This window comes from Gopherus evgoodei, unplaced genomic scaffold (genome assembly GCF_007399415.2).
Source record: "Gopherus evgoodei ecotype Sinaloan lineage unplaced genomic scaffold, rGopEvg1_v1.p scaffold_39_arrow_ctg1, whole genome shotgun sequence".
NCBI lineage: Eukaryota > Metazoa > Chordata > Testudines > Testudinidae > Gopherus > Gopherus evgoodei.
Genome location: NW_022060060.1, coordinates 163,110 through 189,383, shown reverse-complemented (window position 1 = coordinate 189,383; position 26,274 = coordinate 163,110). Strand labels below are relative to the sequence as shown.

The 26,274-nt window shown below is 54.1% G+C and overlaps 1 pseudogene and 2 gene segments (V, D, J or C); 2 read left to right on the top strand and 1 right to left on the bottom strand.

Moving 5' to 3' along the window:
- Positions 1-3,111: 3,111 nt before the first annotated feature.
- Positions 3,112-10,875, top strand: LOC115642203. The segment is given in 7 exon segments: positions 3,112-3,128; positions 3,164-3,282; positions 4,034-4,360; positions 4,543-4,869; positions 5,183-5,515; positions 10,498-10,630; positions 10,872-10,875. Coding segments are annotated over 7 exon segments (1,260 nt in total).
- A 5,371-nt stretch (positions 10,876-16,246) lies between these two features.
- On the bottom strand, positions 16,247-18,248 carry LOC115642202 (annotated as a pseudogene).
- Positions 18,249-18,383: 135 nt separating this feature from the next.
- LOC115642201 overlaps positions 18,384-26,274 on the top strand; it is a 97,425-nt gene continuing 89,534 nt past the window's right edge. The window contains 2 exon segments of the C gene segment in view: positions 18,384-18,515; positions 20,766-20,778. Coding sequence covers positions 18,384-18,515; positions 20,766-20,778 — 145 coding nt within the window.

Below are 26,274 nucleotides of genomic sequence, written 5' to 3'. Positions count from 1 at the left end.
GGGCTGCAGATCAGGAGTGAGGGGCACCAGCAGGGTTGGGGGGGGCAGCGCTGGGCCTAGCAGGTACTGCGGGTCGGGAGTGAGGGGCACTGGCAGCGCATGGGGTTTGGGCAGGGCTCGCTATCAGGGGCTGTGGGTCGGGAGTGAGGGGCACCAGCAGGGCTAGATTGGGGCAGGGCTGGGCTAGCAGGGGCTACAGGTTGGGAGTAAGGGGCAACCGGCAGAGCTGGTGGGGCAGGGCTGGGCTAGCAGGGGCTGCAGATCAGGAGTGAGGGGCACCGGGGGGGGCAGGGGTGGCTAGCAGGGGCTGCATATCAGGAGTGAGGGGCACCGGGGGGGGCAGGGCTGGGCTAGCAGGGCTGGCAGATCAGGAGTGAGGGGAACCAGGGGGGGCAGGGCTGGGCTAGCTGGGGCTGCAGGTCAGGAGTGAGGGGCACCAGCAGGGCTGGGCTAGCAGGGGATGCAGGTCGGGAGTGAGGGGCACCAGCAGGAGGTGGGGCAGGGCTGGGCTAGTAGGGGGCTGCAGGTCAGGAGTGAGGGGCACCAGCAGGGCTGGGCTAGCAGGGGATGCAGGTCGGGAGTGAGGGGCACCAGCAGGAGGGGGGGCAGGGCTGGGCTAGTAGGGGGCTGCAGGTCAGGAGTGAGGTCCATCAGCAAAGTTGGGAGCAGCCCAGGTCTGGGCTAGCAGGGGGCTAATGTTTGGGAGGGAGGGAGGGAGGGGCACAAGCAGAGATGTAGGGAAGCCAAAGCTGGGGTATCAGGGGGCTGCAGGTTGGAAGTGAGGGGCTCCGGCATGGCTGGAGGGGGCAGGGCTGGGCTGGCAGGGGCTGTGGTTTGGAAGTGGGGGGCACTGGCAGAGCTGGGTGGGAGAGGCCAGGGCTGGGCTAGCAGGGGCTGCACGTCGGTAATGAGGGAACTGGCAGAGTAGGGGGGACCCTAGGTTTTGGCTAGCAGGAGCTACAGGTCAGGACTGAGGGTGCTTAGCAAATGTGAGGTGCTCAGAGTTGGGGGGCTGCAACTAGACATTCAGGGGAACAGCTGATTAAGGGGATTTTATTGTCTCCTATCTTTAGCCCAGTAATAAATAGTTGCAAACAAAAATTTTCTAAACTGAGGCACAAATTTCCCCTTCGGCACGTCCCTTGTCAGAGGTAACCCCCTGAACTCACCGAGTGCAGGAACGCGTCTCCCTGAGCCGGCCCTGCCTCCCTCCACCAGCTCTGCCCTCATGCTTCATGCTGAGAGCCAGGCCGGGGGATTCCCAACACAGCTAGCTGTGAGCTAGGCTGCCTGGGGCTGGACGTAACTGGCAGCTCAGAGGCAACAGCTCAGGGGTCAACTTCCTAACTTGGCCTTTGAGTTGAGCTGGCTCCGTTTTTGCGGCGCACTCAGCTGGAGACGTTGGGCTTCCTTTCCGGGGACAAGCTCTGACGTCTCCGGCTAAAGCCCACTGGAGATGCAACCCCGGTAAGTGCTCCCAAAGGCGCTTCAGCTTTGGGCATCTAGAAAGTGAGGCAGCTGGAATTCTTGGGAGATTTCTCCCGCAGAGTTTGGGAAAGTGTCCAGAAAATCTTCAACCCAATTGCTTGGAATCCGAGTGGTTTCTTGAGTGGGAACCTGGCTAGAAAGGTCGTGAGCTAGGGGTGGTGATAACCAGTCGACTACTGAGTTTGGGGGAGGGAAGGTTTTTTACCCTAACCCCAGAACTATGACCCTAAACCAAACCTTAAACCCAACTACTTAGACCCCCAACTCTGTCCTAGCTCCCTAACCATGACCCTAACCCCAGCATCTTAACCTCGACAGATGCACCCATTCCTTCACCTCAACACCCTAATCCTCATCCTTTCCCTAGAGTCCAATCTTCATCCTTAACCACAGCCCTCCTCCCTAACTCTGACCCCCAGCTCTGACCCTCTCTTCAAACGCAACCCATAACCCCTAACCCCAACGTCCCAACCTTATCCCCCAAACTCTGACTTTAGATTGCTCAGGCTGCAATAGTCCTGGGATCAGTAGAGTCCTCGTTGTTATTTCTCTGTAAAGCTTTGTGTGATGGGTCCTGGTCCTAAACTGGGTTTTCTAGACCACTGTGATACAAATACTAACAATCAATTATACCCCTAACCATAACCACAGCTCTAACCTAACCTCCCACCTTACTCTCTGAGCACTAGGTTTCTGTGTCTCCAGTTGGGTATCAAGCATCCCAGCCTCAGAAATATGAGTCATTGTCGCAAACTGACCCTTGGGGTAGGACCCAAGAGTCTCACTAACCTCTGGGAAATGGCAGCAGAACTGGTTGGTATTTGAAGCTTGAATGGCTGCAAAATTTTCTAGAAATTCAATCACAACACATTAAATATTGACCCAAACCATTAAACCATCGCCCGTAATTCCATCTCTGCAACCTATAGCCCTTACCCCCAGCACCTGACCCTAACCACTAACTCTTAATCCTCCTCCCCATGTATAATTATAACCTGAACTCTAACCCAAAGGTCCATATGTCCCGGGTTCAATTGACAGTCCCAGTCTTTCTGAGGATATCTAACCACGTGCGTTTGAGCCATAGAAATGCTTACGAGCCAGCAGTGGCCATTGTTGTTACCACCTAGAAGCCTAATGAGAATATAACATTTAATATTCGTTCCCAAGCTACAATCGCTAGTACAACAGGGTCTGTTTAGCACCAAGTGAACTGGGGGCCCTGATCCTGCTCAGTCTGTGACACAACCTGGAAGATGGGGGGCAGCCTATCTCAGGTGCCCACTTACACACAACCATTACCAAGACCTTGCAGCTGTCAACAGTCTCACCCCAAATTGTGCTGTGTGAATGGAGCAGCGTGGGGCTCACTAGGGGCATTCTCCCCCGGCATTGAGTGCTGGCCCCAGTGCCAAGCTAGGGCCTGGTCTGCACAGAGTGGGGCAGGGATCAGTGGGGCTGTGTCTCATGGCCTCGCTCTCTCTCCCTTTGCAGTTAGTGCCACGGCCCCATCTGTCTTCCCCCTAACCTCCTGCACCGGCGAAGTCACCTCCCCCCAGGTCACCTTCGGCTGCCTGGCCAAAGGCTACTTCCCTGAGCCGGTCACCGTGACATGGAGCCCAAATGTCGGCTCCTCGGGCGTGAGGACCTATCCCTCCGTGCTGCAACCTTCCAGCGGCCTCTACTCGCTCAGCAGCCAGGTCACCGTCCCGGCCAGCAGCTGGGAGTCCAACACCTATCGATGCACCGTAGAGCACCAGCCCACCAGCTCCAGCATCTCCAAGGAAATCCCAAGTAGGGACGGTGCGGCGCGGCCCGGGGAGGGGGGGGTGGGAAGGGCTGGGGTTGTCTCAGGACCCTGCTCTGGTGACTGCTGCAGGGAGAGAGGATGGGAGCCTGATAGTGCTGTGAGCTGATGGAGTCGCCGGGGTGGGTGGGTGGAGAGAGACACCACAGAGCGATGGGAGGGAATGGGGACAGGTAGATGGTGTTGGGTGTGGAGGCACCGAAGGGTGGAGGGATGAAAAGAGACACCACACCAAGAGAAGCGATGGGTGCTGCAATGCAGGAAAAGGGGCAGACGGCTCAACAGGGGGCGCTGTGTTCCAGGGAGCGGGGGCTAAATAGGGGGCATTGTGCTGCAGTGAGTCGGGGGCTCAGCAGGGGGCGCTGTGCTGCAGAGAGCCGGGGGCTCAGCAGGGGGCGCTGTGCAGCAGGGAACGGGGAGGGCTCAGCAGGGGGCGCTGTGCAGCAGGGAACGGGGAGGGCTCAGCAGGGGGCGCTGTGCTGCAGGGAGCGGGGAGGGCTCAGCAGGGGGCGCTGTGCTGCACGGAGCAAGGAAGGCTCAGTAGGGGGCGCTGTGTTGCAGGGAGCGGGGAGGGCTCGGCAGGGGGTACTGTCCTGCAGGGAGTCGGGGGTTCAGCAGGGGGCGCCGTGCTGCAGGGAGCGGGGAGGGCTCAGCAGGGGGCGCCATGCAGCAGGGAGCCAGGGGGGAGGCGACTCAGGAGGGGTCTGTACAACAACTAACCCATCACCCTTCTCCCAGAGCCCATCCCTGCTGAGCCCCAAGCCCCCGAGGTGCACGTCCTCCACTCCTCCTGCACCACCAAGCCAGGTGCCATCCAGCTGCTCTGCTTCATCTCCGGCTTCTACCCTGAGCCTTTGAAGGTGGAATGGCTGGTTAACGGCGAGCCCGGGTTACTTCACGGGGACACTGCCCCTGCCAAGAAGGACGCCGACGGCTGCACCTTCAGCACCCGCAGCAATGCCAGCGTCTCCCAGGACGTGTGGCTGGAGGGCAAGACGTACACCTGCCAGGTGTCCCACCCGGGCACTGGGAGCAAAAAGCAGGCCCACGCCCGCAAGTGCGAAGGTGACGCTGAGCAGGGACGGGCTGTCTGGAGAGGCGAGGGGGACACAGGCAGGGATGGAGTGGGGAGGGGAGCATGTGAGACTGGAATGGGCTTTATAGAGGACAGGGAGTGAGGGGAGACTGGGATGGGCTTGGCAGGGGAGACCAGGCCTAGCAGCTGACCTGGACTCTCCTGTCCCCAGAAGAAACAACATCTCCCAGCAACATCCAGGTCTTCCTGGTGCCCCCATCTCCTGCCGCCCTGTACGTGGCCCAGAGCCCCATGCTCACCTGCCTGGTGGTCAACCTGCCTAGCGACTCCGGCCTCCAGGTGGTCTGGTCCCGGGAAAAGCCAGGGTCCGTTAACCCTGATCCCCTGACCCTCAGTCAGGAGTTCAACAGCACCTTCACCGCCTCCAGCTCCATGCCCATCTTCACCCACGACTGGGAGGCCGGAGAGACCTTCACTTGCAAAGTGGAGCACACGGACCTGGTCTCGCCCCTCATCAAATCGATCTCCAAGAAGCCAGGTAAGAGGAGAGGAGGGTCTCTAAGGGGTGAGACTCAGTCCCAGTCCCCAGCAGGGAAGGATGCTCCTTATGGGGAAGCCCCAACCCCCAACAACCTGGGATCCTGGCCCCTGAGTCCTTTTGCATCCCCAAATCCCCACCCTCAAATTGTGCTCCAGAGATACCAGCTCCCAGTCCCCAGCCCCTCCATCCTGGAAGAGAGAGGGGATCTTCCTACTCTCCCACACACACACATACACCATCCTTCTCCCCATCTGCCCCAGATGAGTAATTTGCATGGCTCATCTGTGTCCTCCATCTCCACTCACTGAAGGCAAGCACTCTGCCCCGGGCGTCTACCTCCTGCACCCCCACAGTGAAGAGCTGAGCAGCAAAGGAGACTCTGTCAGCGTCACCTGCCTGGTGCGGGGCTTCTTCCCCGAGGACATCTCGGTGCAGTGGATGAAGAACCATGAAGGTGAAACGGAGATCGACTACATCACCACCCCGCCCATGAAGGATGGAGCCAGCGACTCGAACTTCTTCCTCTACAGCAAGCTGAAAGTCAGCAAGGCCAGCTGGAACAGCGGGGACACCTACACCTGCATGGTCACCCACGAAGCCCTCTCATTGAAGTTCACCCAACGCAGCATCAGCAAAATCTCTGGTAAATGAAGAAGGCTCCTCCCAGCCCCACTGCTAGCACTGTCCAGTACAGCTTCCTGTAAATAATCTCTGTGCCCTGCATGACAACAAGTGAATAAATGGAACTAGTCTGAGCTCACACCCAGGTCTCCTTCTTGTGGTGTGACTGGGTGAAATCTGCGAGTCGCCCAAGGTGGACGAGGTCCCAGGTTGCAGGCTGGGAGAAACTGAGATGCTATAAGACTGGGGATGCCAATTCCCAGATCCTGTGTGGGTGGATACATATATACCATGGATGGATGGGGAGATACATGGGTTGATGCCATGAAAGGAAATATGAGTAGTTGCCACGGAAGGAAGGATGGGTAGATATGTGGATCCATGCCACGGAAGAAAGGATGGATAGATATGTGGGCCTATGCCGTGGAAGGAAGGACGGGTAGATATATGGGTCCATGCCATGGAAGGAAGGATAGGTAGATATGTGGGTCCATGCCGTGTAAGGAAGGATGGGTAGATATGTGGGTCCATGCCGTGTAAGGAAGGATGAATACATGCACGAGTACATACACGCCATGGAAACAGGGATGGAGAAGGGGGTAGATGCACAGTTACAGACATACTGCAGAGGAACAGACACATTCAAGCCAATCTCAGTTGGAAGGCCAGGTGTTCAGAGAGATGATTAAATGGATACATACTTCAGATGGCAGGACAAATACACTGAGATATCACAAGCAGCAAGAGAGAAATAGGGAGATCATTATTTGGATTAAATTAACCCCTATATCCCCAACTGAGACCAGTACCCTGTTGGGATGGGCACAGCACAGACAGCAGGAGACAGTCCTTCTCACAGCCTAAATAGAGAAAGAGGAGGAAGAGAACAGAGGTACCAGAAGGGGGAGAGTCCTGCCCACAATTACCGAGCATGTCAATGACAGAGCTAGAAACAGAATCCAGGTGTCCTGCGTGTCCCACCCAGTGTGCCTGCTACAAGACTGCACTGTACACAGGGAATAATGGTTGGATGGTTCAAAGAGGGTGGATGCCAATGGATAAATAGATGTCAAGGGATAGAAAAAATCCCTGGGGATCTGCAGAAGGGTGGATGGATGGATAGAGGGGTGTGTTGGGGGGTATAGATGGATGGATGGTCAATGTTGGATGGGCACACTTTCTGAAGGAGTAATGGATGAATAAATGGATAAAGTGTGATAGATGGATGGGTGGAGATGGGGATGAATGGATGTATAAATGAATGGTGATGGATTGGTAGTCACATATGGCACTGGATTGGTACCGATGGGGATGGACAGGTGCCTGGATGAAGGGGTTGTTACACATAGTGAGTGAGTGAGAGATGAGGATGAAAGGATGGCTAAATATACTGGCTGACTTCGCATGTTTGGGAAAGGATGGATGGCAATGGATGGATGAGAGTCAATGAGTACTGATGGTGATAGAGGCATGGGGTGGATGAATACTGAAAAGGATAGATAGATAGATAGATAGATAGATAGATAGATAGATAGATAGATAGATAGATAGATAGATAGATAGATAGATAGATAGATAGATAGATAGATAGATAGATGGGGCTGCCTGGATGGACGGTGAGGGATGAGGATGGACGGATGGACTGATGGACCACACATTCAATGGATGGTTAGGAACAAGAACGGATGGGTGGGTACAGATCCATATGGATGGTGGAAGATACAGATACAGGGATGGATGGATGTTTATGGATGAGGAAGGACAGATGGATGGTACAGATCAGGAGGGATGGATGGAAGATATAGGGATGGATGCATGTTTATGGATGAGGAAGGATGGATGGATGGTACAGATCAGGAAGTATGGATGGAAGATATAGGGATGGATGCATGTTTATGGATGAGGAAGGATGGATGGATGGTACAGATCAGGAGGGATGGATGGAAGATATAGGGATGGATGGATGTTTATGGATGAGGAAGGATGGATGGATGGCACAGATCAGGAAGGATGGATGGAAGATATAGGGATGGATGGATGGATGTTTATCAGTGAGGAAGGATGGATGGATGGTACAGATGAGGAGGGATGGATGGAAGATATATTGATGGATGGATGTTTATGCATGAGGAAAGACGGGTGGATGGTACAGATCAGGAGGAATGGATGGAAGATATAGGGATGGATGGATGTTTATGGATGAGGAAGGAAGGTACAGATCAGGAGGGATGGATGGAAGATATAGGGATGGATGGATGGTACAGATCAGGAGGGATGGATGGAAGAGATAGGAATGGATGGACGTTTATGGATGAGGAAGGATGGATGCATGGTACAGATCAGGAGGGATGGGTGGAAGATATGGGGATATATGGATATTTATGGATGAGGAAGGATGGATGGGTGGATGGCTAAGCAATCTCTAGGATCCCATTGGGACAGGGTCCTCTAGGCTTGAACTTGTGCATGCCCAGAGGGTCGCTGTGTCAGGGTCAACATTTACCTCACATCCCATCCCACCCCAAAGAGGAGCAGGGAGAATTTTGAGACAGAATCAGTGGAGGGAGGGCAATTCAAATTCCCTGACCCCTACATACACCTCCACAGCTAGCTAAGAAACTAAGGGGTCTCCCTCCACCCCAGCCCTCTGTGGTAGCTGGGGAGGGGGTCATAGGGCAACAGACAGCAAACACCCCACACCAGGGATCAGCTTCGGGCACCCAGTGCTCGCAAAGCAGCAGAACTAGTAGGGCTGTTATCTGGAGGAGACACTAAGCAGGGACTCACCTAAAGTCTCACTAGGGCTGGTGACATGGGGGTGGGACAGAGGAGGCAGACTCATCTGTGGCCCCGCACATGAGCCCCATCTCCTACGTAGCCCCAACAGGGCACCCACATGCACTTGTGTGTGTGTGTCAGCTTCAGGGCTGGATGGGCGAGCGCAGGGCTTGACCACACCAGTGCCAAGCCCAGCGCTCAGCACGTGGTGCCAAAGGGTGGGTAGCAGCAGCGGCAGTGTTAGGGCTGTAAAAGCAGCAGAGAGTCCTGTGGCACCTTACAGACTAACAGACATATTGGAGCGTGAGCTTTCCTGGGTGAATACTCACTTCGCCGCATGCTGTTATCCTGGGGCAGCGCAGGGGCACACACAGTAAGGGAGTGGGGGGGTTGCTGAGAAAGAGAGAGAGAGAGAGAGAGAGATCTGGTACAGATGGACACACCTGTAAGGTGGCATGACGCAGGGACCCTCCCACCTGAGCTGTCGTGTTTGTACACACAGAGAGACACACAACACAGAGAGACACAGACGTGCACCCAGAGGCAGCCACGCAGCCTGTTCTCCCTCCACTCGCAGCCAGCTCTAAGATGCAGCTGTCTCTGGGACAGGTGTTACAGAATCTCTCACCCTGTGCTGAGCTGTGTCCTCTCTGGGGTGGAACATGGCGTCTGGTTATTCACGGACCCCTCCCCCGGCACTGGGCTATGTTTGACTCTGGGGTGGGGTATGCGGGAGTCAGTTTATATGGGGATACCTCACCCACGTCTAAGAAGCAGCTACCAACTCCAGCCAAATCCTCTGAGCCCCCTTTACCTGGGGAGTGAGGCCTGCATCACCCAGAAGCCAGTGGGCTCAGTATGGGGTGATCTCCCCTCACAGTCAGAGCTGACCTCAATGCCCCCACTGCTATGCTAGGGGTGCTGTGATACAGGGGGCACCATCTTTCCTCTGAGAGATAAACATGAGCCTCCCAATCATTAAATTACTCATGACTCCGTTCATCAAAGCAACAGTGATCAGCACACCCCATGCCAGCTACAGCTTGGCATTTAGGCAAAGGGTCCCTATCTAAACAGCCCCTGTGTCCCACACCAAAGACGGCACATCTCAGTGCCGGCTGAGAGACCACCTCTATAAACAGCCACCAGATGCCACCGTCCCAGTGCCACCCAAGGGAGCCCCAAATAAACAGCCCCAGAGGTTGCTGTGTTCCATCAGAAGTGACTCCGGAGTGTTTAGGTACATTGGGACCAGTGCCATAGAGGTACACGTGTGAAATCCAGCCATCCTGGTCTTTAGCGGGCTCCTCTGTTGTGGCCGCATCCTGGCACCTCACACACACCTATGAATTTACCCTCTAAGGGATCCTGAGCCACCTCTTGTGGGAATGGAGGGAGAGAGAGGGTGTGCAAAGGGAGAGAGCAAGTGAAGATGTGTGTAATGGATGGTTTGATGAATGGAGGGTTGTGTCTAGAGATAGATGGGTGGAGGGGTGTGTAGGGATGGATGGATGATATCTAGAGATGGATAGATGGAGGGGTGTGTGGTCATGGATGGACAGATGGATGGAGGGATGGTTGTATCTAGAAATGGATGTGTGGAGGGGTGTGTGGTCATGGATGGATGGGTGGAGTGATTTGTGGGGATGGATGGATAGTTACATCTAGAGATGGATAGATGGAGGGGTGTTTGGTCATGGATGGATGGATGGATGGAGGGGTGTGGAGGGATAGATGGATGGTTGTATCTAGAAATGGATGGGTGGAGGGATGTGTGGTCATGGATGGATGGTTGTATCTAGAAACGGATGTGGAGGGTGTGTGTCATGGATGGATGGGTGGAGGGATGTGTGGGGATGGATGGATGGTTATATCTAGAGATGGATAGATGGAGGGGTGTTTGGTCATGATGGACGGATGGATGGAGTAGTATGTGGGGGATAGGATGGATGGTTGTATCGTAGAAATGGATGGGTAGAAGGGTGTGTGGTCATGGATGGATGGTGTATCTAGAAACGGATGGGTAGGAGGGGTGTGTGGTCATGGATGGATTGGTGGAGGGGTGGATGGAGGGGATGCTGGGATGTGTCTGGAGCGGGAATGGGGGAGGGATGGAAGGATGGATAGAGAAGGGGATAGGGCAGGTTGGTGCTGGACGCACAGTCCGAGCTCTCTCTGTCACAGTGGCTGAGTCCGAGCTGATGTCTCTTTCTCTCTCCTCAACAGAGGTGATCGTGTCAGGTGAGTTTTGCAGCGAGGACGAGGATGAGGAGCTGGATGGACTCTGGTCAAGCATCTCGGTCTTCATCACCCTCTTCCTCTTGAGCGTGTGCTACAGCGCAACCGTGACCCTGTCAAGGTGAGAGAGAGAACGAAGGTAGGAACGAATGAATTAACGCCTTTAGCACAGTAGAGGGCAGCGTGGAGGGGAAAGAAAGAAGAGAGGAATGAAGGAGAAAGGAGAATGGGTGAATAAGACAGAGACTGAAGAAATAGAACACAGACAAGAAAAGCAGGAAGGAATTGACACAGGACAGACAGAGCATCTTCCCCCCAGCAACTGACCCCTCTCACCACTTCCTCTCTCTGCCCCACTGCAGGTGAAGAGTGGTTTTTCTCCACCCTGTGCAGGGCTGAAGAAGGCGAGTGGCCCCGAGTACAAGAACGTGAGTCCAGCGCGTGGTGTAGAAGCTCGCCTGCCCATCTGCTGCCCAGAGACAAGGGTTCGTGGGCTTCTGGCTCTCCATTGGCGACAACGCACTCTGAGTCCCACAGATGCCCCCTGCCAGCGCTGTGCCCCTGGGGAGACCCCGCGGGGGGGGAGACAGGACCTCACTCCGTCCACATGGCCTAAGCAGCCCTCAGCCACTAGGGATGCTGCCCTGCTCGGAGCTTGGGCTAAGACTGGACAACTCGTATCATGAGGGAACAGCGCCCCTAGCGAGGAAACAACCCCTCTCCCACTTCCCACCCTCCTGAGCCCAACAGTCCCTGCTCTGGGGCTGGATCAGAGCCAGCGCCCCTAGAGAGGGAAAGGCCTTACTTCCCTTCCCCACCCCCTGTGCCAGCCAGCCCCCCGCCCTGGGGCAGGACCATAGCCAGAGTTGTGTCTGTCATGCTGTATGTTGCATATTTAGCTTTCATTGGGATTTTTGTGGGTGGTATGTGTCTGTGACTTTTATTGTGTGCACTGAGTGACAATAATAATAAATAAATAAATACATAAACAATCAGGCTCCATCTCATTCATACCTCCATCCCGGACTTTCAGGGACCCCTGATGCCCTCCAGAGGGGCATGTCAGTGTCTGTAGGGGTGCTTCCGGGCATGGGGAATAAAATGACAGGTGCCCGCTGAACTGGCCCCAATGGGAGATAGGGGTCTAGCTACAAACCCAGAGAACTGGGGCCTCGTCCCTCAGCCTATACAGGCTGGGACGGATGGGCAGGAAGGGGAGATCTCTGGGGCAGAGAAAGCCATTGGTCAGATAGGGTGGCATGCATGAGAAAGAAAGAAAGAAAGAAAGAAAGAAAGAAAGAAAGAAAGAAAGAAAGAAAGAAAGAAGAAAGAAAGAAGATGTGTATGTATGAGGATGGACAGTTGTGTAGATAGATACCTGAGGACTGAGACATACAGTGGCTTACATTCTCCTTGGTAAAATCTCCCAAACCCATCCTGAAATGCAGCTACCAGTTTGAACTCATTTTATTCTGGATCAAACTCAAAATTCCTGTGTAAGTTGCAAGTTAAAGAAAGGAGCCAATGAGACTCTTCGCCATTGACAGATTCCAGGTTGACCAGAAACTTGGGACACAGATGCGTGTGCACGAGCGCACACACACGTGCACAAGGAAATCCGGTCCTTGCCATGGGATGGGGTTGGAGGATGGAGGGGAATGGGGCTGAGTTCAAGTTCCAGCATGGGCTGCCCTTGGGGACGTCCAGGGAAGGACTCTGCCCTCCCTGCTCTGGGCTCTGCAAAGTTCAGACCCTTCAGTGGCCGTTGTCGCGCCCTCTGAGTTGCTGTGGAACTTTGTCCCTCCAGGGGTCTGGAGAGAGGGCAGGAGCCTGGGAGGGCTGATGATGGAGGGAGGGAATGAAGAGGATGAAGCAATGCTGTACACCTCCTAGGAGCCCAGAGCCGGGCACTCACCGCACCTGTGGGACACAGAGAGCAGAGTGTTCGGCCAGTGCCGTTGGACCCGGCGTTGCTCTCATGGGCAGCATCCTACGCTGGAAGAGCAAGGCCAGAAGGGTCCTTTGGGACCATCTAGCCTGTCCTGCTGCGTAGCCTGGGCCATGGACCTGGTCCAGTCACGCCTGCATCCTGCCAGAGGTCTCTGCGTTGAGCTGGAGCTCAAATTCCAGACAGAGACACCGGCCTTGTCAAACTGCCTCAGGGAACAGCCACTGCCCAGCGGGTGCCGCACACCAACTCCCTGGGGAGACACGGCTGTCTAAGCCGATTCTGCTTCTGGTTCCAGGTCCCGGCACCATGTCCCCACCACAGAACCGGCTTCACAGGCTGCTATGGCCCTTTGTGCATCTGGGCCCCACTACAGATCCTTAGTGATCATGGCTGAGTGGTTAGTGATTGACGCTCATTGGTCCTTGAACATTTGTTCTGGCTTCTTAATTAGTGATCATTCCTTTTTGGTCATTGATCATTCATTGCTGATTATGGATAAATGATTATGGTCAGTTAATAATTACTAGTAGCTTATTAATGGTTGATGCTTGATCCTTGATTAACATTCATTACTGATCTGTGAGAATTGATTATTGATAATCAATTGCAGATTAATGGCTACTCAGCATTAATTACAGATCACTAGGTACTGACCAGAAATAGCCAATCCCTGATTATTGATTTCTCAGTGATAAATGATTGGAATTGATAATAGACTCTTGATTCTCATTCATTGATCACTGCTGAGTCAATCTTGATGGGAAACTCGCTCATTAGTGATGATGCTCATAAGCCCAGCAGAAGTTAAGAAGTTGCCCAAAGCATTTCCCCAGAGCTGTGATAGCCAGGGCCATCCAGAGGATTCCCGCCGAATTGCCACCAAAGACATTGGACTATAACAGGGTTCTCAAACAGAGGGTCGCTGCTTGTGTACAGAAAGCCCCCAGCGGGCCAGGCCAGGATGGTGTGTTTACCTGTCCCATCTGCAGGTCCGGCCAATCGCGGCTCCCACTGGCCACGGATCGCTGCTCCAGCCCAATGGGGGCTGTGGGAAGCGGCATGGGCCAAGGGACTTACTGACTGCCACTTCCAGCAGCTCCCGTTGGCCCGGAGCAGCAATCCGTGCCCGGCGGGAGCCGCAATGGGCCGGACCTGTGGACGGGGCAAGTAAACACACTGGCCCGGCCCACCAGGGGCTTTCCCCACACAAGCAGCAACCCCTGTTTGAGAAACCCTGGACTATAACCTGAAAACTCGTTCAAGGGACTCTTTGCAACTCTGAAGCCAACCACCTCTGCTATGAAACTGACCTAAGAACTCAAGTCCTACCTTTATGTATGTGTCTTTTAACCAGTACTCACTCTCTCACTCTTATCTTTCTTAATAAATTGTAACTTACTTCATAAGAATTGACTGTTTGGGTAAGATCTGAAATACTCATTGACCTGGTGGGTAATGTCTCCAATCCTTTGGGACTGACAGAACTTTTATATGATGAACAAGATTTTCAGTAATCCTCATCCTGTCTGGGTGGGAGCTCAAGGCTGGGTTACTCTAAGGAAGCTGTATTTCTGTCTTCTGGGTAACCAGTAAGGTATTTAGAAGCTGTTTTGTTCTAGTCTGATGAATTTATCAGGATAACCACCAGTCTGGGGGGATTGGCTGCCCCATTCTTTGCAATTTGCCCCGATTGTGTGATCTCAGCATGGCCCCCCAGGGACCCCAGTCACTCTCCATGCAGGTACTTATACATATCATTGAAGCCAACTCTTGAATGTCTCTTTCATAAGCTCAGCTGATTCAGCTTCTCCTATCTCTCACTGGAAGGTATTTTCTCCAGCCCTCTAATCATTTTTCTAGCTCTCTTTTGCACCCTCTCCAATTTTTCAACATTCTTTTGAATATTGAACAAGAGAATGGCCACAGTGCATGGGACCAATTGTCCCAGCTACTCCAGTATCCTGTCTTCCAACAGTGGCAGATACCAGATGCATCAGATGGAATGGCCAGAATGGGACAATGGTCAAATGATTAATCCACTGTCATACAGTCCCAGCATCTGACCATAAGAGGCTTAGGGACACCAAGAACATAAGGTTGCATCAATGACCTGCTTGGCTAATAGTCATTGATGGACCTATTCTCCACGAATTTATCAAATTCTTTTTTGAACCCAGTTATGCTTCTGGACTTCACAACATCCTTAGTCAACAAGTTCCACAGCTTGACTCTGTTGTGTGATTGCTGTAAACCTGTGGCCATTTAATTTCATTCGGTGAACCAGGGTTCTTGTGTTATGTGAAGGAGTAAATAACACTTCCTTTGTCACACGAGTCATGAGTATACCGACTTCTGTAAAATCCCCCTAGTTGTCTCCCTAGATGAACAGTCCCAGCCGCTTTAATCTCTTCTCATATGGAAGCTGTTCCATAGCCCTGATCATTTCTGTTGCCCTTCTCTGAACCTTCTCTATTTCTGTTCTATCTCTTTGGCGATGGGGTGACCAGAACTGTGCGCAGCAGTCAAAGTGTGGGCGTGCCGTGGATTTATACAGAGGCAATGTGGTATTTGCTGTCTTATTATCTGTCCCTTTCCTAATGATTCCCAACATGTCGTTACTGCTTCTGACCACTGCTGCACGTTCACCCCAGAACCGGATGCTGTATTCCAGTGTCAGTCTCCCCAGTGCCGTACTCAGAAGTGAAATCACTTTCCCTGGTCACCACAACCCTGGTCACACATCCAGGGACGATGGGGACGGAGCTCGTGGCAATGAAAGATCCTAACTCAGTCTCACCCTGATGCCTATCTCCCTGCAGACATAACATCAGATTCCTGGGGGCTCTGCCTCTGCATCTTATGTGGTCAGGTGAGGACGCATCTGCTAGTGGTTCTGATGCCATAGCAGCCAGGGCTACATTGCTAGACAGATGCGATGGTTAAGATGCAAGTCTTGGAGATGGGAAATCAGGGCTCTATTCCCATCTCTCCCACTGACCTGCAGTGTGACCAGAGACAAGCCACTTGGGCTGGGGTCTTTAAAGGACTCTTAGGCAGTTAGTTGCCACTGAAATAAATTCATAATTCCAAGGGGAGTTGGGCATCTCACCCCTCTGAGCATCCCGGATATAATCCTTTTGTGCCAAAATATCCCCTCCCAGCCTCTCTGTGGACAGGGATGGTCAGCTAGACTCATGACACTGCATGAGGATGGATGGATGTTGTAGAAGCTAATATAGACAGATGACACTGCAGATGTTGGATGGATGGACAGGATTGCAAAAGGGAGAACAGGCAAACTCAGATATTGCCAACCGAAATATGAATAAACAGACACAGTGCAGAGAGAGAGATTTGCAAGTGGGCAGGAAAATGGACAGCTAGTAAAGAGGGGGAAACAGACACAAGTACAGCAGAGGATAGAATGGATGGATAGATCCTGCAGAAGGAAGCTTTGATGAATAGATCTAGAGAATGTATAAGAAAAGGAGAGTGGATGGACAGTAAGAGATACGTCAGAAAGAAGGCTGGTGAATGGATATAGATGACGCAGGAGGGAGGCTGGGCTGGTGGATAAGACATAGAGATGGTCCCTGCTTGAAGAAGACATCCCATTGAAAACAAGCTCCAGCATGGTGCATTTTATTTGGGCATATTCAACACACAGCCGTGCTCCGTACACCAGAGCTCCCAAAGCTTTACACACAGGCTCAGAGGAATCCCAGACCCCACGAGGCTCCGTGGCCACCTCAGATACGAAGTGAGGAGCTCGCAGGGCTCTGATCCTCAGTAGCAAGTGACGTCGGTGTCGGACAGGATCACAGAGACATTGACAGCGGTGGGTTTATCGGGGGCTTTGTCCACTCTCCGGTGGATGAAGGTCATGGGCAGACCCTCGTGCCCCACCACACAGGCGTAGATGTCCCCCCGCTCCCATTCGGACGCCAAGACATTGAGCTGGCTGTAGATGAAGTAGCGCTCCTCCTTCCCAGCCTCCTGAGCGGGGCTAACATTGGTGTAGGCTTCCTGGGGCACGGGCCGATCCTGCTAGGTCCATGTCACCAAGATGTCTCTGGGCCGGAACCCGGAGGCCAGGCAGGTGATGGTGGCTGATGCCCAGAGAGACAGTTCCTCAGCGTGAGGAGGGGAGACGTAGACAGAAGGGGCCCGGAAAGACATCTCTGCCATGAGGAAACACCAAAGAGTTAATGATGAGGGATGAGAACCAGGAGTCCTGGCTGCCAACCCTGACACAATCCCCCTGCTATAACCCACTAGACCCACACACACACACTCTGCCCCCAGAGCTGGAAAAAGAACCCAGGAGTCCTGACTCTCCATCCCTTTCTCTCTCATTAATTTGCACATTTCATCCCACACACAAATGTGTAACACCCAGTCTCACTGACCTGAAACCGGATCAGAGCTGGTGACCCCTAGAGACAAAGGATCCATGTCCCATTCCCTACACCCTGAGCCAGGAAGATTGCAGCAAGTGCCCCCTACAGGGGAAAGGCTGAGTTCTAACCTTGAATCTTGCGGATGGTCTTGACAATGGCCGACGGGATGTCTCGGTGTTTCATGGTGCAGGTGAACTACTCCCCCGCCTGCCACTCCTCCACGCACACCCGCAGGATGCTGGTTGCACTGTAGGTACAATCTTCCTGCAGCACCGGATCCCTGGAGACCACGGCCAATGGGCCCCCGCTACCCCGGTTCCAGGACACCTCCAGGCTGCTGGGGTCTACATGCCGCTCACCAAACAACTGATGGTGGCGTTCTGCACTATGTAGAGGTCCTCCAGGGAAGGCAGAAGGAGAGACACCTTCAGTGGGTGTTGATTACAGTTGCTGCCACCTGGTTGGGGGCAGGAGGCAACGTTGAGGGCTGGAATGAGCCAATACTCAGGAGGCATCAGCTGATAAATAAGTACCTCTGCCTCAGGGGAACAAAGCCTTGGGGATGTTTGGGAAGGGTCTGAGGATCATTGGGGTGGGAAATAGGGCACTGGCTTCCCTGATGGAAGGGGCACGATCCTCATCTCATGGGGCATCAGGAATAATGGCTGAGGTTTTCCAACACATCCCGGGATTGGGATTGGGATTCCTGGGTCCCATTATGATTATTTGGGTCTCTGGGTCCCATGAGCAGATCTGAAGGTCTCTGGCTCCCATGGGAGAAAGACTCATTGGTGAAATCACGGCAGGGGACAGACCTGCCATGTTTGCTCAAATCAGGATCCTTCCAGCCTCAAATTCATGAGCCCAACGAAGAGGGCAGAGATGACAGCTGGGACACAGAGAGAAGAAACGACCTGCCCATGGTAATTCCTGACTCCTTTCCCCCATGCTCTAACCACTAGTCCCCACTCCCCTCCCACAGCTGGGGATAGAACCCAGCAGTCCTGGCTCCCAGCCCCCTGCTGGCACTACTAGACCCCGCATCCAGAGCTCAGGACATAACTCACATCCCCTAAAACCCTCCCCCTACACAGGCAGAAGGTGCTCTTTATATTTCACCCCAGTGATATTCCGGCTGCTGGTCTCCCAAAGTCCCTCAGGGTTGTGACCACAACTCTCACTGCAAGCCGATGTGGCAGTTGAGAGCGTGAATCCCTTTGGAAACCCCAGCATTGAAGCCTGAACTGGTGCTAGCTCCCTCACTAGCCCCTGGGGTAATGGGGGGCACTGGCCATATTGGGATGAACAAACCTCTCGTCGCCCTTTGGAAGCTTCAACTCACAATTCTCTGACTTCACCTTCACCTTCAAGGTTTCATTCAGCATCATCTGCCACACCAGGCAGAAATCCTGGGGCCCTGCTTCTCCTTCCCCCGTGGGCCTGGCGACTCTCAAGATGCTCTGAGTGGAGTAGGCCTCACCAGATCTGACACAGGGCCACTGCTGTAGTGGGAGGCAGGGACTATGGAGCTGTTGTGCTCCCAGCAGAGGTTGACGTCTGCCGGGAAGAATCCAGTGACGTCACGGAGGAACGTGTGGAAATCTTTCTTCCCTGAAGTTTCCTCTGGGTCCAGGCAGGAGACAGTGGCTGAGACAGTAGGTGCGTGGGCAGGGTAGGCTGGAAGGGACAGAGATGTGAGATGAAGCTAATTTCTCTCCCAGGGATGGAATATGTCTCCTCTTAGTCCCTTGGTGGAACATGTGAGGGGTGGCTAACCTTGGCCATATTTATTATGTATTTGCTGTTTTTCCTTAAATCCACAGCTTATGCTATGACCATGGAATCTCAGCTTTCATTTAGGGTCTATCCCCACTAGCTATAAAGAAAAGTCTGGAAACATGATCCCCACTCACTCCTTTTGTTCCTGACTCACAAACCAGGAAGCAAATAAAAGCAGCCCAACATTTATTAACATTTCTAGATTTTTTGCACCTGTTTCACAACTTTGTGCTTTGAAAAATTGAAAAGGGCTCATAGAAGAGCCTCAGTGATGATTCAGTAGCTGTAAATGAGAGATTTAAGGAGCTATATTGATTCAGTTCAGGGTAAACTGAAGATGTGACTTGAATAGTGTATGAATACCTTCCCGGGGATAAAACATCAGGTACTAAAAGAGGGTTTCTCAAACAGGGGTCACCGCTTGTGTAGGGAAAGCCCCTGGCGGGCTGGGCCGGTGTGTTTACCTGCCCCCACCGCTTGTGTAGGGAAAGCCCCTGGCGGGCTGGGCCGGTGTGTTTACCTGCCCCATCTGCAGCTCCCACTGATCGCGGCTCTCACTGGCCGTGGATCCTGCTCCGGGCCAATGGGGGCTGCTGGAAGCAGCATGGGCCAAGCGACTTACTGGCAGCCGTGTCCAGCAGCTCCCATTGGCCTGGAACAGCGATCCACGGCCAGTGGGAGCCACGATCAGCCAGAACTGTAGATGGGGCAGGTAAACACATGGGCCCGGCCAACCAGGGGCTTTCCCTACACAAGCTGCGACCCCGCTTTGAGAAACCCTGTACTAAAAAGTTCTCTAATCTAGCAGAAAAGGCAGAACAAGAACCAATGGCCGGAAACTGAAACCAGACACATTCAAATTCATTGTAAGGCAACAATATTGGAAGAAAACCATTAGAACAAACTATCAAGAGAAGTGGTGGATTCTCCATCTCCTGAGGGGTTCCAATCCAGACGGGACGTGTCTCTAGATGAAGCGTTAGTCAAAGACATGTTACCGGGCTCGACAAAGGGATAAATGAGTGAAATACTCTGGCCAGGGAAACATGAGGTCTGACTAGATGACCTGATGATCCCTTCTGGCCTCAGACTCAATGAATCTACCTTTGATGGACCATCTTAACCCTACTTTCTATTTTCTGTCCCTCATCACCTCTTCTGAGGGCCCCGGCTGAATCACCACTTTGAAAGACCCAGGAAATATTCACCAGATCCTCCTCTATTGCCTCACCTCCCTACTGGAGTCTAGTGAATTGCAAGGCCTTCATTTTCCATGGCAGAAGCTGGTCTGAGAACAGGCAGCCTGACTATTATTGTAGTGGTGTCTACCAGCCCAGACTGAGACCACAACCCCCTCCTGCGAGCCGGCGAAGGGACGTGAAAGAGAGCCCCTGTTCCAGAAACAGACACCAGGTGAGAGAAACAAAGGACCCTTATCCCCACTTTGCAGGCTTGGGCACAGAGCGAGAGTAAAGTGACTTTGGCTGAGTTCACACAGGGAGTTGGGACTTACACGCGGACGTACTCACTTGTGTCCATGAGTGGCATATCCTGGGTGACTTCTCCAAAACAAGGAGGTGTCACTTTGCAAGTGAACTTGGTCCTGCTCTTCCATTATTCTAAGCTTATTTCGTGGGTGCTGGTGACGCTCTGGATCCCATTGCTTTGTTCCAGGTTTCCTGTCTCTGCATCAGAGCTGGCTTTCTCATCACTTCCCAAGCCACCTGAACATCTACCAAGCTATAACCCAGCACCCGGCATGTCATACAGGCTGTCTCCCCAATCAGGTCATCGTAAGACGGCTTGGTGACAGAGACGGATGGAGCCACTGAGGCAGGCTCAAAAATACAAAGGACTTGTTTCAATAGGGGAAGAAGAGCAGAAGACTCCATGAATTCCCTGCACCATGAAGGATACTACAGTGATGGGTGTTACAGAATCATAGAATACCAGGGTTAGAAGGGATGTCAGGAGGTCATCTAATCCAATCCCCTGCTCAAACCAGGACTAATCCCCAGACAGATTTTTTACCCTAGTTCCCTAAATGGCCCCCACAAGGACTGAACTCACAACCCTGGGTTTAGCAGGCCAATGCTCAAACCACTCAGCTATCCCTCTCCTCTTAGAGGGGGACTGTCAGTCCCCTAATTTGTGAGCCTCAATTTCATGGGCTGTTAGAAGGAAGAAAGATAGAAACCATTGAAAAAAAGCCTCTTTCTAGGTATTGACAATCCCGTAGCACTTTCTATCTCTCCATCTACACTTTCCTGTGCAGACCTCCAGCTCTTTATTACTAATTATTCACGTACACACATCCCCTTTCTCCATCCATCAGACCTGTCTTTCTACCCAGCCATCACATCCATCTTCCCTTCCAGACATTCCTCCTTCTATCCACAGTATCTAGCTCTCTATCCATCCAACCTGCATATCTTTCACTGCATCCATCCATCCCTCTCCCACCCACTCCTAGTATCCATCTCTCAATGTATTTCTATGTCACCCTGGGATCTGCGCACAGTCCCGCTTACCCTTAGATAAGGCTGGTTTCCAGGCAACCCTTCATCCCACCCCACCGTGCACGGCCACAGCCCCTCACCCAAGCACTCGCTGGTGTTGTGCATGGAGTACTCCATTCCCCGCACTGGGTGGGTCACTTCACAGGTGTAGATGTCCCCCTGCTCCCAGCTCTCCCTGGTGATGTTCACTTGGCTCTGGCCCACGTAGGTGCCGTTTGTGCCCTTCCCAATAGAGAAGTCCGTGGTGGGAAGGTTCCTCTTCTCGCCGTTCACCAGCCATTCCACTTTGGCTGCCCCTGGGCTGAATCTAAGGAGGAGGCAAACCACCTCCAGCTGCTTCTCCATGATGTTGTGCTCACAGGAGAGGCCCAGGAGGCAAACCTCAGGATGAATTAGAGACTCACATACTGGCAGCAGAGAGACAAAATGGATACCAGCTCAGAATCATGAATCAATTGCATTTGTACAGCATTGAGCACAATGTGCTCTAGTCCTGACTGACAACAGAGAGAGGAAAGTTTTACCTTTCCCTCCTTCCTTCCCTCGGCACCATTCCATCTCTCTATCACTCTGTCTATGTCATCTCTCCAGCTATCCCGCCTTGTTTCCATCCATACTTCTGTATCTCCATTTGCCCACCCACCTAGCCCATGCTCCGTACCATCCTTCCCTCTCTTTCACACTCTCCATCTTTCCCTCGTCTCTGTCCATCCATACATCCATCCCTTTTCTTCGCTATCCTCCCTTCCATGGACTTTATCATTCTATCTCCCCCACTCCCTCTGACACTTTAGTGCACCCTTCTGCCTCAGTCCTTTCCTCATTCTCTGGCACCCCAACATAGCTCACCATTCGTGACCTCCACATCTATCGTTTTACGGGATGGGGTGTGCTCCACTTTAGTGCACCCTTCTGCCTCAGTCCTTTCCTCATTCTCTGGCACCCCAACATAGCTCACCATTCGTGATCTCCACATCTATCGTTTTACGGGATGGGGTGTGCTCCACACTGCACTGGCAGGTGTTGTGCGCCAGGCCGTAGGAAGGGGCGGTGAGCTGGCTGACGAGGGAGAAGGCCCTGCCACTGCTCTGTGCCATGGCTGGGAAGTCTTGATCCCGTTGGTCACTCTGCCGGAATTCCACTTGATGTCCACGGGCTCCGGGAAATAGCCGCTAGGCAAGTTACAGTCACCTCACAAGTGGGGCCCCCGGCTACATCGTCACAACAGGGGAACAAAGGGAACATAGAGGGTGTTTGTGGGAGCTCTGTCTGAGAGAAAGGCAAGTGAAGACATTCAGAACTGAGAATCCTAAACCCAAAAAATGGTGGGACTCCAACCTCAGAAGGGGTTCTACAGAGCTTGGCATAAAACCCAGGACCCCTGGCCGTCAGCCCGCTCACCTCTCCATTCCACCACACCCCACTCCTTCCCAGAGCCACAGAGAGACCCCAGGAGTCCTGGCCTTCAGCCCTCTCACCTCTCCACTCCATCACACCCACCTCCTTCCCAGAGCCACAGAGAGACCCCAGGAGTCCTGGCCTTCAGCCCTCTCACCTCTCCACTCCATCACACCCCACTCCTTCCCAGAGCCACAGAGAGACCCCAGGAGCCCTGGCCTTCAGCCCTCTCACCTCTCTACTCCACCACACCCGGCTCCACTCCTTCCCAGAGCCACAGAGAGACCCCAGGAGCCCTGGTCATCAGCCCGCTCATCTCTCCACTCCATCACACCCAGTTTCTTCCCAGAGTCACAGATAGACCCCAGGAGCCCTGGCTGTCAGCCCACTTATCTCTCCACTCCACCACACCCTCCTCCTTCCCAGAGTCACAGATAGACCCCAGGAGCCCTGGCCTTCAGCCCTCTCACCTCTCCACTCCACCAAACCCAGCTTCTTCCCAGAGTCACAGATAGACCCCAGGAGCCCTGGCCTTCAGCCCTCTCACCTCTCCACTCCACCAAACCCAGCTTCTTCCCAGAATCACAGATAGACCCCAGGGACCTGGCCCTCAGCCCTTTCACCTCTCCACTCCAACACACCCCACTCCTTCTCAGAGTCATAGATAGACCCCAGGGACCTGGCCGTCAGCCCTCTCATCTCTCCACTCCACCACACCCCACTCCTTCCCAGAGCCACAGATAGACCCCAGGAGTCCTGGCTCCTAACCCCCTACGCACACAAACCCACTAGATCACTCAGTCCTTTAAGAGCTTGTGATACATACAGAGAGATGTGCTGCAAGGAAATATATGAATAGCTATCATCTCATTATCCTTCACTTTCCAGGATCAGTCTATCCCAGACCTACCGTTAGAACGGGGCAGGGCTGGGAGCCAGAACTCCTGGGTTCTGGCCTTGGCTCTGGGAAGGGACTGGGGTCTTGTGACTTAGAACCGGGGGGCCTGGGAATCAGAACTCCTGGGTTCTGTCCCTGGCTCCAGGACAGCAGTAAAGGCTGGTTCTTCACACACATGCACCCCATGGCAGGTTCTCTAAAAGGCCTCACCCTCACCCCCCAGAGACTTCTATCTTTTCAGAGGTCTGCAGACTCCGTGACCAAATCTCTGGTGAGATGCAGCAAACGACCAATAGGGGCCGAAAAGGGGAAGTTGAGACAAGTGACAGTTGTTTTTTCACCCCAGTGTTTGCCCCCATCCAATCCAATTTTCACACCTTTTTGCCAGCTTCAACACTGACAGCTCCTGCGTGGGCGTCACTGAGCAATAACAACCTATAATTATCTTTGGTGACCATTTGGGAGAGGAAGAGGGGATGCCCAACAGGCAAAGAAACCTCAGATGAACAATCCGACTGACACAGACCTCAGTGGGATGCAGGGACACAACTCCCCGGTCTACAGTGCTGGGCCACGACCCACCATGGCTGAGAATTTGGTGAGTAAATGAGAGGAAAGTGGCTGCTAGTGGGGTGAGTACAGGAGGTCTTTTAATCCCATCAGAATGAGCCCTTTAGAGAAGAAAACTTTATAGAGAGAGGAGCAGGACTCTTGGGTTCTCTCCCCAACTCTGGCAGGGGAGAGGGGGCTGGTGTTGGGGGAGGGGGCTGGAAGCCAGGACTCCTGGGTTCTCTCCCAAGCTCTGGGAGGGCAGTGGGGTCTAGTGGGTCAGAGCTGGGGGGGCCAGGTGGTAACATAAGCCAGGCTGTGCCCCTGCCCCCAGGCAGAGATGGGGGAACAGAGGTGCTTTTCTCACACTCCACCTATAAGCTGTGATAACAGCTTTGAAAGGGGTCCAGAGCTGAATTAGCAGGGGGCTGCACGTCAGGAGTGAGGGACACCGGCAGGGCTGCAGGGGAGCCCAGGGCTGAGCTAGCAGGGGATGCAGGTCGGGAGTGAGGGGCCCCAGCAGAGCTGGGTGGGAGCAGGGCTGGGCTAGCAGAGGTCTGTGAGTCAGGAGTGAGGGGCACCGGCAGAGCTGGGGGGGGGCAGGGATGGGCTAGCACAGGATGCAAGTTGAGAGTGAGGGGCACTGGTAGGGCAGAGGGGGCCAGGGCCAGGGCTGGGCTAGCAGGGGCTGTGGGTCAGGAGTGAGGGGCACCAGCAGGGCTATGGGGGGGCAGGGCTGGGCTAGCAGGGGATGCAGGTTGGGATTGAGGGGCACCAGCAGGGCTATGGGGGACAGGGTTGGGCTAGCAGAGGCTGCAGATCAGGAGTGAGGGGCACCGGCAGGGCTAGGGGGGGCAGGGCTGGGCTAGCAGGGGCTGCAGATCAGGAGTGAGGGGCACCAGCAGGGTTGGGGGGGGCAGCGCTGGGCTAGCAGGTACTGCGGGTCGGGAGTGAGGGGCACTGGCAGCGCTGGGGTTTGGGCAGGGCTCGGCTATCAGGGGCTGTGGGTCGGGAGTGAGGGGCACCAGCAGGGCTAGATTGGGGCAGGGCTGGGCTAGCAGGGGCTGCAGGTTGGGAGTAAGGGGCACCGGCAGAGCTGGTGGGGCAGGGCTGGGCTAGCAGGGGCTGCAGATCAGGAGTGAGGGGCACCGGGGGGGGCAGGGCTGGGCTAGCAGGGGCTGCAGATCAGGAGTGAGGGGCACTGGCAGGGCTAGGGGGGGCAGGGCTGGGCTAGCAGGGGCTGCAGATCAGGAGTGAGGGGCACCGGGGGGGGGCAGGGCTGGGCTAGCAGGGGCTGCAGATCAGGAGTGAGGGGCACCAGGGTGGGCAGGGCTGGGCTAGCAGGGGCTGCAGGTCAGGAGTGAGGGGCACCAGCAGGGCTGGGCTAGCAGGGGAAGCAGGTCGGGAGTGAGGGGCACCAGCAGGAGGGGGGGCAGGGCTGGGCTAGTAGGGGGCTGCAGGTCAGGAGTGAGGTCCATCAGCAAAGTTGGGAGCAGCCCAGGTCTGGGCTAGCAGGGGGCTAATGTTTGGGAGGGAGAGAGGGAGGGAGGGGCACAAGCAGAGATGTAGGGGAGCCAAAGCTGGGGTATCAGGGGGCTGCAGGTTGGAAGTGAGGGGCTCCGGCATGGCTGGAGGGGGCAGGGCTGGGCTGGCAGGGGCTGTGGTTTGGAAGTGGGGGGCACTGGCAGAGCTGGGTGGGAGAGGCCAGGGCTGGGCTAGCAGGGGCTGCACGTCGGTAATGAGGGAACTGGCAGAGTAGGGGGGACCCTAGGTTTTGGCTAGCAGGAGCTGCAGGTCAGGACTGAGGGTGCTTAGCAAATGTGAGGTGCTCAGAGTTGGGAGGCTGCAACTAGACATTCAGGGGAACAGCTGATTAAGGGGATTTTATTGTCTCCTATCTTTAGCCCAGTAATAAATAGTTGCAAACAAAAATTTTCTAAACTGAGGCACAAATTTCCCCTTCGGCACGTCCCTTGTCAGAGGTAACCCCCTGAACTCACCGAGTGCAGGAACGCGTCTCCCTGAGCCGGCCCTGCCTCCCTCCACCAGCTCTGCCCTCATGCTTCATGCTGAGAGCCGGGCCGGGGGATTCCCAACACAGCTAGCTGTGAGCTCGGCTGCCTGGGGCTGGACGTCCAAAAGATGGGGTACCAGCATGAATTCCTCTAAGCTCAATTACCAGCTTAGTACCCGTAGCACTGCCACCAACCAGGAATTCCAGTGCCTGGTACACTCTGGTCCCCCTCAAAACCTTGCCTGGGTACCCCCAAG